The sequence below is a fragment of the Labrus bergylta genome, chromosome 16 (assembly GCF_963930695.1).
Source record: "Labrus bergylta chromosome 16, fLabBer1.1, whole genome shotgun sequence".
NCBI lineage: Eukaryota > Metazoa > Chordata > Actinopteri > Labriformes > Labridae > Labrus > Labrus bergylta.
The window spans coordinates 10,927,860-10,939,581 of record NC_089210.1 but is presented as its reverse complement, the minus strand read 5'-3'; the positions used below and the strand labels follow the sequence as shown (position 1 = coordinate 10,939,581).

Here is an 11,722-nt window from a genome sequence, read left to right as displayed (position 1 = left end):
TGATTGTTACGCGCGTCGAGCAGAAGATGGCGCTGTTACTCCCAATGTTTGTTAGTGTGGTTGCTATGATACCAGGTGACTGGAGATGCTAACACATGAACTGTCTGTAGGTAGCATATTGTAACAATAAATTTGCTTAAACATGTCGGACACAGACGCAGTTCACGGAGGTCAAAAGCAGAAGGACGTGTTCTCCACTCTGCTGGCTGTTGGAGATTGTCTGTTCCTTAAAGGAGTGTATAACAAAGCTATAGAAAGCTACACAACGGTACGTTCTAGCTAATGAGCCTGCTGACCATGAAAACTTGGAGTTGCAGCTTTTAAAGCTTGTTGAAATGGGCTATTTGTTGGTCTGTTTTAGGCACTGTCCATAAGGCCGGATGATAAGACATGCTTTGTTGGCCGAGCCAAATGTTTCATGAAGATGGGGCAGTTTGAAAACGCATTGAAAGATGCTGAGGCTTCACTCAAAGAAGACAAGACATATTTCAAGGTAGGCCTACTGCTGCAGGTTACAAAACATGTTCACTGTCTTACGTCTGCTCGTCTTCTTCAACAGTCCCACTCTTTCATGTCAGTACTCAATGAGAAGCCCAAAGTCATGTATCTTACTGTGATTCTTCAGGGGTTGTACCAGAAAGCCGAGGCATTGTACTACATGGGAAAATTTGAATTTGCACTGGTGTTTTACCACAGAGGACAAAAGCTGCGTCCTCTAATGCAGGAGTTTAAACTGGGTATTCAAAAAGCAGAAGGTGCCATAGAGAATTCTGTTGGCAGTAAGTAATTCAGCCCTATTTTTTTGTTTGACCTTTTACTGTAGTCACAGTAAATACAAATCAAACATTTTGTTGCTTTTTGGTCTCCTCTAGGCCCTTCTTCTGTAAAACTTGAGATTAAGGGAGGCCTAACATTGCTCCCTGAGGAAGAGAAGGTGAGTCTCTTGTCATTTTTGACTCAAAAAATCCAGTAGGTCTATTTAAAATTGTTTCTTTTATCAGTTCCCATACAAACATCAATCCTCCCAATACAAACTCCTGTACTACTTTACTTCCCACTTCATGATGATTAATTGTGTTTCTGACTGGCCGGCAAAGAGGGAACAGCCCATCACCGCTACTCAGCATCCGACCACAAAACAGCAAAACCAGAAGAAGTGTGAGAAGACAACAAAACAACTGCTTGGAGAGTTTTACAGTGATAAGAAGTTTCTCGAAAACCTGCTTCACAATGAAGGTGGTATGCTATAATTTACCATGTTTTTGCTTCTCTGCATCTTGTTAACTGTGAGCTTCATCAAGGTCTTTCTGTTCATTATATCAATTCAACCAATCCAAAAATCATCTTTTTCCCTTTTATAACAAGTATTCCTGTTTTTCCCCATGATCTCCAGACTTGGCAAAAGGTAAGACAAAGGGTGGGGAACGATTGCAGGACGTTATTCAAAGCTGCCTCTCATCCATTGACACTTGCACAAAGTTTTTGAGTCAGAAGAAACCAATCAGTGCACCCAAAGGGCAGTGTAAGCAAAAATGTAGCAAGCCCCACCGTAGCCCACCCTGTGAGCCTGCTCTGTTTCTGTTGAAGAGCCTGGATGAGATTGATACAGGTAAGGCACGCTTCTGGCTGAATTTTGTCACTTTTACTTTTGCGTATAAAACACTCACTTTCGTGTTTGCCGTCACAGAGTTGACATCTGGAAATGCTGAGGGTAGTCTCAGGAAGGCGGAAGAAGTGATGAAGGCCTTGCAGGGGTGGTCAGAGAGAGATGTGCCGAATAAGAAAGAGGTTTTGGGCAGCCTGCACAGTTGTGTTGGCAATGCCTTGATGGACTTGGGGGATTTGGACAAAGCATTAGAACACCATCAAAAAGACTTGGAGTTGGCTTCACAGTGGTGAGAATTTAAAGTGACACAACAGGAGTTAGTGAACCTCACAGTTATAGATTTAAATATTCAGTTGTCTTTTTTTTTTTGTCATCAGCAAACTTACACAGGCAATGTCGAGGGCACTGGACAACATTGGGCAGGTTTATGCCCAGACTGGACAGTACACACAGGCCATTGAGTGGTACGTAGTCACACTTCTCGTCCGTGTGTGAATGATGAAGATTAGCTTATGTCTTTGTTTTCCTTTCACTGTTTTTTTTAAACTTCAGCTGGGAGAAGAAGGTTCCCCTGGTCTCTGATGTTCTGGAGAAGACCTGGCTGTTCCATAACATTGGTTGGTGTTATCTGGAGCTTAAACAGCACCAAGAGGCCAGAGACTACGGCATCCGTTCAGTCGCTGCTGCTGAGGAAATTGCTGATGTAAAATGGCAAATAAATGCCAATGTTTTGGTGGCACAATCAGAATGTAATTATACATCTTACTTTAAGATTATAAGAAAAGGTCACATTTTTACTGAATACAGCTTATCTGTTATGTTTTTGTGAACTATTTAGTATTTCATTACTGTTGTCGTAGTTCAAACTTGACATGAAAGTCTCTTTCCTCCTGTTCTTTTCTCAGTGAAACTTGAAAACTTCGAATCCTGTATCTCGTACTTCGAGAGAGCCTTGTCCAAGGCCAGACTGCAAGATGACCACTGTGCAGTGAATGCCATTCAGAAGGTTACATCATGTTGTCCTTTTTTTTTTTTTCATCTCTATCTGTTTGGTGCCATATCAATACATTTTTGATTGTTGACATTTTTCCTTTTGCTTTCAGGCTCTTGATGAAGCAAAGCAACATCTCCAGCAGTGAGAGTGGTCTACACACAACAAAAAACAACTATTGAATGAAATTTGATAGAATAAAATGTTGCTTCTTCGTTGAGGACATTTGGTTGGAAGAGCTTTATAAAATACTTTATTACACTTATTCAAAAGTCTTCAGCATTAAGGCTTTTCCAGGTGATAGGTGTAGGATGGACTGTGGTTCACAGGAAGCAAATCACTACCAATTTTTTTGAAGTACACACTTCTTTGTGTACGATTCATAAAGAATTAACAAATGTGTTAGGGACAAAATGTTACTTTTAAATGGGTTGCAGAAATCTTACAATAACTATGAATGACTGCACTACACACTTATTTAGAATACAGAGCAGCTTTCAGCGATGACAGAAAGCTGGTATGATATAATTCATAAAATCTTTATATTGGAATGGATCACCTCCTCTTTGAGGCTTTAGAAAAACAATAGAGTAGTTCCAGAAAAAAAAACTGAAATATTTCCCAGATACAACAGTCTTTAGTTAAGATCATTTTATGTTTCTTATAAACACCTGCACATACACGTTTGTAGCTCCTTTTGCTTTTCTTTTTGAATGGAAAACATTGTCTTTGATTTCTTCTTTGTTTTATATACCGTAACAAAAAAGGTAAGATGGATCACTCTGGGACTTGTGTTAATGATGACTGTATTATTATTATTGTTTGTAATTCGGTGTGATTCCAAATAAAGAGAATGTAAAGTATGTATGATGTACTAAGGGCTTTATGAACCATTATAAAACTGTTGGAGTAAAACACCCTTATAGATGATTTTTTTTCCAGTAAAATTGGAAGACGTATTGGTGTACAGGTCTTGGAACAAGTTTCTAGTAGTCATTTCCAGTTATGAGCCAGGCACAAGATCTTCAAGTGAGCCATTATGAGCTCAAAGCATGACATTCACATCAGTCGCATTAGTCTCACAGTGTTATAGACAGCAGTGAATTGTTTAGACAAGTCATCTTTTCCCTGAACAGTAAAAGATATGTATGAAGGGGTAGTATTTAAGAGCACCAAATCCGGCTTACATCATTTCCTGAATGACCTTTGAACAACAGATTCTACTATTTTGAGTGCTAATATTGTTAGTTGCACTCTTGAGTTTCATTGCAGATTTCTATGAAAAACTGAAACATCGATCCCGAAAACGAATCACTAAGCATACGAATAGGAATTTTAATTTTCATTTAGTACAGTACACGTGTATCCTGCCAACAAAAAAGTCATTTTGCCTTTTGATAACACAAAATACCCCATAGGGCCTCCTACTTGCTGCAGCAAACTTCCAATTTTCCCATCTTTACACTTGTTATCAGAGTACATTATGATTTACTCAACAATGACAATAACCTGATGAGTGTCATCCATTTATATGTATCGTTTACATTGTCTACATAGATATAAAGAAAATATGCCTTAACTTGAAGTTTGTGTGTGACATAATTTTAAATCAGTGGCAAGGCAAGTGGCCTGATGTTTGAGGGAAGAAAGCAGCAAAGGGGACCTCTTGAATGACAGAACATAATGAAGTGTCAGAATCAGCTTTATTAGCTTTATTGGCCAGGTATGCTTACACACACCAAGTATCTCACCTCGGTGAATTGTGCTCTCTATGTACATTAAATATACACAACATTAAATATCAACAATAAACACAAAATAAGCAAACATGTACAAGACTAAATTATACAATAGTGCAATTTTTTTTTTTTTTTTTTAAGGATTAAAGGCTGCAAGGCCAATGTCTCATCCGAAACCCGGGGCAGCAGGTGGCAGTAATGCACCACCAAGCTAGATGCCACCGTCGTAATCAAGGAGAAGAACAAGACTGCTCTTTTGAAGCGGGTGTGTATCTGGGGCGAAGATTGCCTTGTCATTGTATTCAGAGAGAAACGCGTGGTCAGTGGCACCACCGACAGCTCCTCTGCAGCCTCACTGGTAAGCTGGCGTTTTTGCTTGACAAAAGCGATGGAATATGCTTCATCTCGTACTTATTAGATTTTTCACAAACTGCCTATTTTTTCTTTCTTTTTTTTTTTTTTTTTACAATTGCGTGAATAAATTGTAACAGTTAACAAAAAAAAAAAACTTGCATAGGCGTTTAGTGATGTAGTTTAATGTACGGACCGCTTTCTTAATTGTTTTTTTTTTTTTTTTTTGTCTGGCGTGCTAACGTGAAGTGCACGCCACTCCCCGCCGTGCCACATTGTGTTGTTAGAAAACTCAAATAGTACAAGCTATGGCTTTCCTGTGCTTCAAAACCGTAAAAGACTAAATTTATTGCAGCTTTCGAATCGTTTAAAAATATATATTAGTCAGTGCTCAGTTAATATTTCATATTGTAAGTAGAAAAATAGCGTTAAACAAAGATTTAAAAACCTCCAAATCAACGCGTCATACTGTTCATTGTTCTTCAAAAGGGTATGAATATGTTTAAAACATCTGATAAGTTGTTGCAATTTTCAGTTTGGTTTGGTTTTAATAGCGGTAGCCTGCTATTATTACTGTAAGAATAACCCAGAGTGATTTTTAATGTACGCCCGTTTCTTTGTTGCTTCAGTGGGTCGAGTTGTTTTCAGCTTCCCCTTCTTTAGTTTCACGCATCTGAGTTAGTATACATTTACTTAAAATCTCACTTGACATTAGAAATTTGACATTTTAAAACCTGACACGCGTTTAGAGTTGCTTTATGAAGTAAAGCCCTCTCCGAGAACCCCCCTTTTTTTTTTTTTTTAACAAGCCTTTGTCTATGTTTATTGGCGAGGTTTGACGCAGTTACTTTTTCTCGTGTGGAGGCAGTAGGTCATGTTTTTGTTTCTTTTTTGTTGTTTCAACGAATGAAAACTGAATTGGGGATCAACTGGAGTGTCATTATGTGCCACCAGTCCTGCTACCTGGGCTGAATGGGCATTACAGCCTCAGATTGTCGCATCTCATTATTGAATTGTTTCTAAAATGATATCGCAGGAAGCCTATCCACTTCCTTCAAATCAATTTTGTGTTGATGAATCGCAAAAGCTGTACAAGATCTACCCCCTTTTTTTTTTTAAAGTGATCTCTCTTTCTTGGGTAGTGAGTAACTTCCTGTTAGTTTTATGAGGATTGTTATCATGATGTCTCTGTTTGATTTAGCCCTGCAGCAAAGTGTGTGGTCTAAAGAAAACAAACACAGACAGTAGGCTCTTGAAAGGTATATTCTTTTTTTTTATTCACACAAAAAATAATAAATCATTCAGTTAACTATTAGCAGACATTAGATCGATCTGAGCAGTCTAATGTAATCTTAAGCAACAACGTATTAATAATTTGTTTACTGTATGATTATAATGTTGTTTGTTTTGATATTACAAGAGAAGTATTAATTTAACTAAACATGTAGCCTACTATAGAAGTCATAGTTCATTTAAAATGTATTGGACTGCTCATGGCTCCTGTAAGAAGTTTTAAAACTGGTTGCAGGACTGACTTATATTACTATTGCTGTCTCTTTATGGCTTACTAAAGCAAACAAACCCATCAGTGACCAGATGACATTTCTTTATTGTTCCTCTAAAGGCCTCAAACAGATGCCACAGTGTAGGTGTCAGATAAGGAGATAAATAGTGTGCTGCAGAAACGGCCTTTTTCTCCAGCAAAGATTCAAGTTGGTCACGCATTATTCATCAAATCAATGTTTACACATGGTCAAAATCAGCATAGAGATGAGATGTATTGCTTTGACCACAGGGGGCGCCAAAATCGACTCAAAAGGAAAGTTCCTCACAGGAGCACACAATATACGAACACTAGAGGGGCAGATTGTTAATATAACATTACAATATCATGCACTCAAGTTAAATACCCCTCACTAATGAACCCAAGTACAAACAAACCAAGTCTTTCTTAATGCATTTTTTTTAAACTTTTTTTTTTTAGGTACTTGGTGGTGTGTAAAGTCAGACTTTGAACCAGACATGGATTTAGAAAAGAGTGGCGAGGTTTTAGATCTGTCAGAGCCTCCACAGCAAGAGAAAAGTGTCATGGAAAAAGAGGTTGTGTCAAAATTGGAGATACCAGAGGAATCCACAGAGCCTGAGAACCCACCAGCTGCTGATGGAGGAACTGAGCAGCTGCTGCCAATGAACGGCCATGGTAAAGAAGTCGATGACTTGAAAGAAACAGAGGAGGTGATTGTTACAGAAACAGTTACATTCTCCGAGGAAACCACCGAAATGGAAATCGAGGACACCCTGCTCTTAGAAAAGTCTGTGGAATCATTGCCCGTTGTGGTAGCTCCACCAGAACCAGATGAGTCATCTGAAAAGATCTCTGACCCAGTGGCAGTTTTAGACGAAGAACCAGAAAACACCCAGCCTCAAGAGCAGCAAGTGTCAGAGAATGACCCAGAACCTTTGCTTGTGCAAACACCTCTGGCAGACATTACTGAACCCGAGCCAGAGAAACTGTCAGAATCAGTCTCTGAAAATGAATTAGAAGCGCAAACCTCTCCTGATCCAGCAGAAGTACAGCAGCTGGTGGATACAGAACCACCCAGTCAGGAAGAGACGGTGTCAGAACCAGTGGAAACTGAAACAGAGCTGCAGACTTCAATGGATACTCAGTCAGAAGATGTTGCCAAAGAGAGTGTGGAAGAAGATGACGTGGCAGTCGAAAATGACATGACAGCTGAACCCACAGGGGAGGCAGAAGAAGAAGAAGAAAAACCTGCAGAAAGGGAGACGTTTGCGGAGACTGTGATAGTGACAGAAGCTTCCTTGGGAAATACGGTAGAATCTGAAGAACTGGTTCAGACTGTGTTGGTGACGGAAGCTCCGGCAGAAACGATGAAAGTCATGGAGACTGAATTTGTGGCTGACATTACCCCAGAAAAGCCAGCAGAAACGGAGAAAGTAATGGAGACTGAATTGTTGGCTGACACTACACCAGAAAAGCCAGCAGAAACGGAGAAAGTAATGGAGACCGAATTGTTGGCTGACACTACACCAGAAAAGCCAGCAGAAACGGAGAAAGTAATGGAGACTGAATTGTTGGCCGACACTACACCAGAAAAGCCAGCAGAAAAAGAGCAACTTGTGGCGACTGAATTGGTGGCAGACATTGCACCGGAAAAGCCAGCAGAAAAAGACCAACTTGTGGCGACTGAATTGGTGGCCGACATTGCACCGGAAAAGCCAGCAGAAAAAGAGCAACTTGTGGTGACTGAATTGGTGGCCGACATTGCACCAGAAAAGCCAGCAGAAACGGAGAAAATAGTGGATACTGTGCTGGTATCTGATGTTTCCTCAGAAAAGCCAGCAGAAGCTGTGACTCTAAAGGAGGAGGCACCGGCTGAAATTGAAAATATAAAACCTGCAGAGGAGAAAAAGGAAGTTGAACCAGAAAAGTCCTTTGAGTCTGAAGCTCTCAAGGGAGTGGAAGCTACAACAGAGGGTGAAAGTGTTGCATCTGAGGCGAAAGATGTCGAACTTGAAAAAGAAGAGGAAACGGTCCCTGCATCTGGCTCGTTATTGTTTGCACTCCTGCAACAAGAGCAGACAAAAGACGCCCTGCGAACCTCTCGTACCCTGGTTGTCCTCAGAGGCCTTCCGGGAAGTGGTAAAAGCTTCTTGGCGCGTGCCATCGCCGACACGTACAAAGACCACTGCTCTATTTTCTGTGCCGACGAACACGGCGTGAAGCCGGAGAGTCCGGAAACGTCCGCTGATGGATACAAGGCTCTGGATGAGGCTGTGGTGGGCTGCTGCAGTGCGGCAGCAGCCTCTTCTGTGCTGGTGGTGGTGGATGACACCAACCACACCCAGGAACGGCTCGCCCACCTGGGGGAGATTGCTGACCAGCACCATCTTGTTGCCGTCTTCTTGGAGCCACGCACTGAATGGAGTAGGGATCCTGCACAGCTGACCAAGAAGACCAGGCGTGGACTGGATGAGGCCCAGCTGGAGGCCATGAGAGGTCCTCTAGCTGAAATGTCCCTTCCTCTTTTCTTCGGCTGGTTCCTTCTCTCCTCTGTCCAGGACAAGATCAGGTGCACATCCATGGACTTCCTGAAGACCCTGGACACCTTGGATGCCTTCAAGAAGCACTTAATTGACTGTGAGTACTTTTAAGCAGCTTATAACTAAAATCGTTGGCAAGAATGCGATGTAACACTGATCTTTTCTTGTATTTACAGTCACTGGGAAAGCTGAAAAAGAGGTGGATTTGGAGCAATACTTTCAAGCCAAAGGAACCCTCCATTGCACTACAAAATTCTGTGACTATGGGAAAGCAGAGGGTGCCAAAGATTATGCGGAGAATCAAGTAAGAAAACCTTTTTATTTAAAGTTAAATCAACTTTTAAATGCTTAACATGCAAGCACTGATTAACATATCTTTTCTTATTTTGTTCCCTGCAGGCAGTTAACGATCTCTATGGATCTGTGTCCGAGCTCTCACTGAGTGCTCTTTTTGTCACTCCGCGTACTGTGGGTGCCAGAGTGTCCCTCACCGAGGAGCAGCTTGTGCTGTGGCCAGCTGATGCCGAGAAGGAGGCAGATGTCCCTGCAGCTGCCTCCCTCCCTCGGGGCAGCCGCGCCCACATCACCCTGGGCTGCTCGGAGGGTGTGGAGCCAGTTCAAACGGGCGTGGATCTGCTGGAAATCCTGGCCCTGCAGCAGGAAGGCCAGCAGGGGGAGCTGGTGGAGGAGATGGAGCTCGGCTCGCTGACCTACTACGGCAGTGGAAGGTGGCTGCTCAGTCTGAGAGAGCCCATCTGCGCCCCTGCCTGCTTCTCCAGCTACTACGGGCGCAAGGAGGCTGAACCAACCAAAAAGGAACCGGAGCGGAGGAGGAAGCCAAAGTGCACCATACTGTAGACGGCAAACATGGGGGTGTGTGTGTGTGGTTGGGATAACTAGTTGGTTAAAACTTCAGATTACTCTGTGAATGGTTTGTGTGTTTGTGCAGCATTAAGGGTCCAGATGTAGCCACCCTAAATCCACATGCTGTGTGCCTTTTTATTATTGATTTGCACCACAACCCAAGATGCCTTCAATCCAGTTAGGCTTGCTGTTAATGTTCAGTGTCAGGTTTCACATATCGGCGCCAGAGTTTCACAACCTGGCTACTTGCTTAGGTGTTATTAGCTGCAGTTTTAGACCAAGGTAGTGTATCCTCCTCCCACAGCAGTTCTCTTAAACTTGCATTTACTCTTCTATACATTTTAGTGTTTCTAAGTATACAGGTGAAATACTAGGTACTTTCATTGCATGCATTACAGGAAAGCATTTCAACAGTCACACACTATTGACCTGCTAAACGTTCCTCTGACGCTCTGACCACCAACACTGTGTCTGGTGTCTCCTTTGTCATATCTGTCATTTTCATTTCACTATGTTTACGCAGCCTCGAAAAAAAATACCATATGGGCCAAAGTTATCTATTTGTTTAAGTGTATTAGAATGAATGTCATTAATAGAGGTCTTTCCGTTAAAAATATTTGCACTCTGTATTGTTTGTAGCGAGAATTCTGATGCATGTTTCAGCGCTTGCACTTAGAACTTATGAAAGGCTGTGAATCCATGTTGTTTTGCAATCTTTTCTACTGCGCTAGACTGCACCACGTATCCCTTTTATCCTCTTTGAGCAGCACTTCATGTATTGCATTTCTCTTTGTATCCTCTGTCATTTTTGAAGGACAACTCCTACTTTGTGTAGCTCTTATGAATCCCTATTTTTGCACTTGTTTTGTACACTTAATAAAAAAGAACATGCTTTGCGCCAGGAATGCAACTTACTGCCTGTGTTTCTATTATTGGAGTTTGGTGTCTACATCTAGTACGCAAACAGTCAAACGGGACGGATCACCCTACGCATGGTAGAATGTAGTGTGTGGTGTTAACCAGGAGAGGGCACTGTCCCCTCTGCTTTGCTGGTAGGCCGTGTAGCTTCCTGTTCCTTGTGTCAGAATAGGACTCCACACGAAAATCAACTGGTCAAATTCTTTATTTTAAAAGTACAAAAGACTGCATTTCATTGGTCGAATATTGAAAGTAAAAATGTATTAAACTGTACAGCTGTGAGGAAGTATCCAGAGCCTGTGATTAAAAAAAGAGACCTTCAATCTAGCACCGCACTTTATTCTTACCCATTGTGGTGCATCATCCATCTACAATCATTCTCTTCCTGTATTGCATGAAGAGTTATACAAGTCGAATTGCATTTGTACACTTCATATTAGTCACTTTTTAAATTGAATTTTGCTTTTGTATGACAATACAGGTATCACAATATCTAACAAATACTGCAGTGTCTTAGAATGACTTGTATATTTTATACTCCACAGTATTTATAAAAATACATTTCAAACTAATATTTATTGAAACTAACTTATTGACCAGACTTCAAACTGTGCAGCTGACGCTAGTTTGATATACTGAGAACAAGTAGTGTATGGGCCTGTATCAATTATGTGAAAGTCTCATTAATGAAAAATATGCAACAAATGCGTTTTCTCTCCACGTCATCTTTCAAACTACAAATGTGAATCACCTGTGTAGGCCAAGGACACGTTAAAGACCATGAACTGTTGATACGTGGATAAAGCTGGACCTTATTACAGTGTTCACCTTTATGAGTAGGATGTCCTGCGTGAGATACACGAACCAAGTCATTTTCTCATTGGCTGCTGTTTAAAGAGAGAACAATGGCAACCAATCACCACCATAGGTTTATAATTGACCTGCTTTCCCATGAGTGGTGTGTATGAGGGCGCTAGGAAAAAAAACGGACACCTTAAAGTATAAACAGGACTTAAGTATCCTAGGCCTACTCCAATAATGTACCAAAGTTTGATGTGGGTCTTATTTTAAAGCGTTTGTTATTTAAAGTAGCATATTTAGAAAGACCCGTGGTGGAAGATTTTGTACTTTAGTTAAGGTCGTCATACCACACTGAAATACCTGCAAGTTAAAATCTGCTAAGTTAAA

The 11,722-nt window shown here is 41.2% G+C and overlaps 2 protein-coding genes across 3 annotated transcripts; both read left to right on the top strand.

Annotated features, from left to right (window-relative positions):
• The first annotated feature begins 108 nt into the window (after positions 1-108).
• On the top strand, positions 109-4,190 carry odad4 (outer dynein arm docking complex subunit 4). Of its 2 annotated transcripts, XM_020632618.3 has the most exons (11): positions 109-268; positions 362-493; positions 626-779; positions 873-934; positions 1,098-1,236; positions 1,394-1,609; positions 1,688-1,895; positions 1,984-2,070; positions 2,159-2,355; positions 2,512-2,612; positions 2,710-4,189. In XM_020632618.3, the coding sequence occupies exons 1-11, from the start codon at positions 143-145 to the stop codon at positions 2,743-2,745; spliced, it is 1,458 nt and encodes a 485-aa protein (XP_020488274.2). In that variant the 5' UTR covers positions 109-142; the 3' UTR covers positions 2,746-4,189. The 2 variants fall into 2 exon arrangements, with proteins under 2 accessions (XP_020488274.2, XP_065820654.1); XM_065964582.1 differs by having other exon boundaries at positions 1,394-1,895; positions 2,710-4,190.
• Positions 4,191-4,559: 369 nt separating this feature from the next.
• Positions 4,560-10,526, top strand: cnp (2',3'-cyclic nucleotide 3' phosphodiesterase). The gene is made up of 4 exons (XM_020632622.3): positions 4,560-4,694; positions 6,672-8,849; positions 8,929-9,056; positions 9,152-10,526. The coding sequence occupies exons 2-4, from the start codon at positions 6,710-6,712 to the stop codon at positions 9,608-9,610; spliced, it is 2,727 nt and encodes a 908-aa protein (XP_020488278.2). The 5' UTR covers positions 4,560-4,694; positions 6,672-6,709; the 3' UTR covers positions 9,611-10,526.
• The last annotated feature ends 1,196 nt before the right edge of the window (positions 10,527-11,722 follow it).

What these genes read in the sequence shown, in the direction of transcription:
- odad4 (XM_065964582.1), top strand. Translation starts at nt 143, where the DNA reads ATGTCGGACACAGACGCAGTTCACGGAGGTCAAAAGCAGAAGGACGTG. An exon ending in AAGACAAGACATATTTCAAG is followed by an intron (nt 494 to 625) that starts GTAGGCCTACTG and finishes GTGATTCTTCAG; the next exon opens with GGGTTGTACCAGAAAGCCGA. An exon ending in TGCTCCCTGAGGAAGAGAAG is followed by an intron (nt 935 to 1,097) that starts GTGAGTCTCTTG and finishes TGGCCGGCAAAG; the next exon opens with AGGGAACAGCCCATCACCGC.
- cnp (XM_020632622.3), top strand. Translation starts at nt 6,710, where the DNA reads ATGGATTTAGAAAAGAGTGGCGAGGTTTTAGATCTGTCAGAGCCTCCA. An exon ending in CAAGAAGCACTTAATTGACT is followed by an intron (nt 8,850 to 8,928) that starts GTGAGTACTTTT and finishes TTGTATTTACAG; the next exon opens with TCACTGGGAAAGCTGAAAAA. An exon ending in AAGATTATGCGGAGAATCAA is followed by an intron (nt 9,057 to 9,151) that starts GTAAGAAAACCT and finishes TGTTCCCTGCAG; the next exon opens with GCAGTTAACGATCTCTATGG.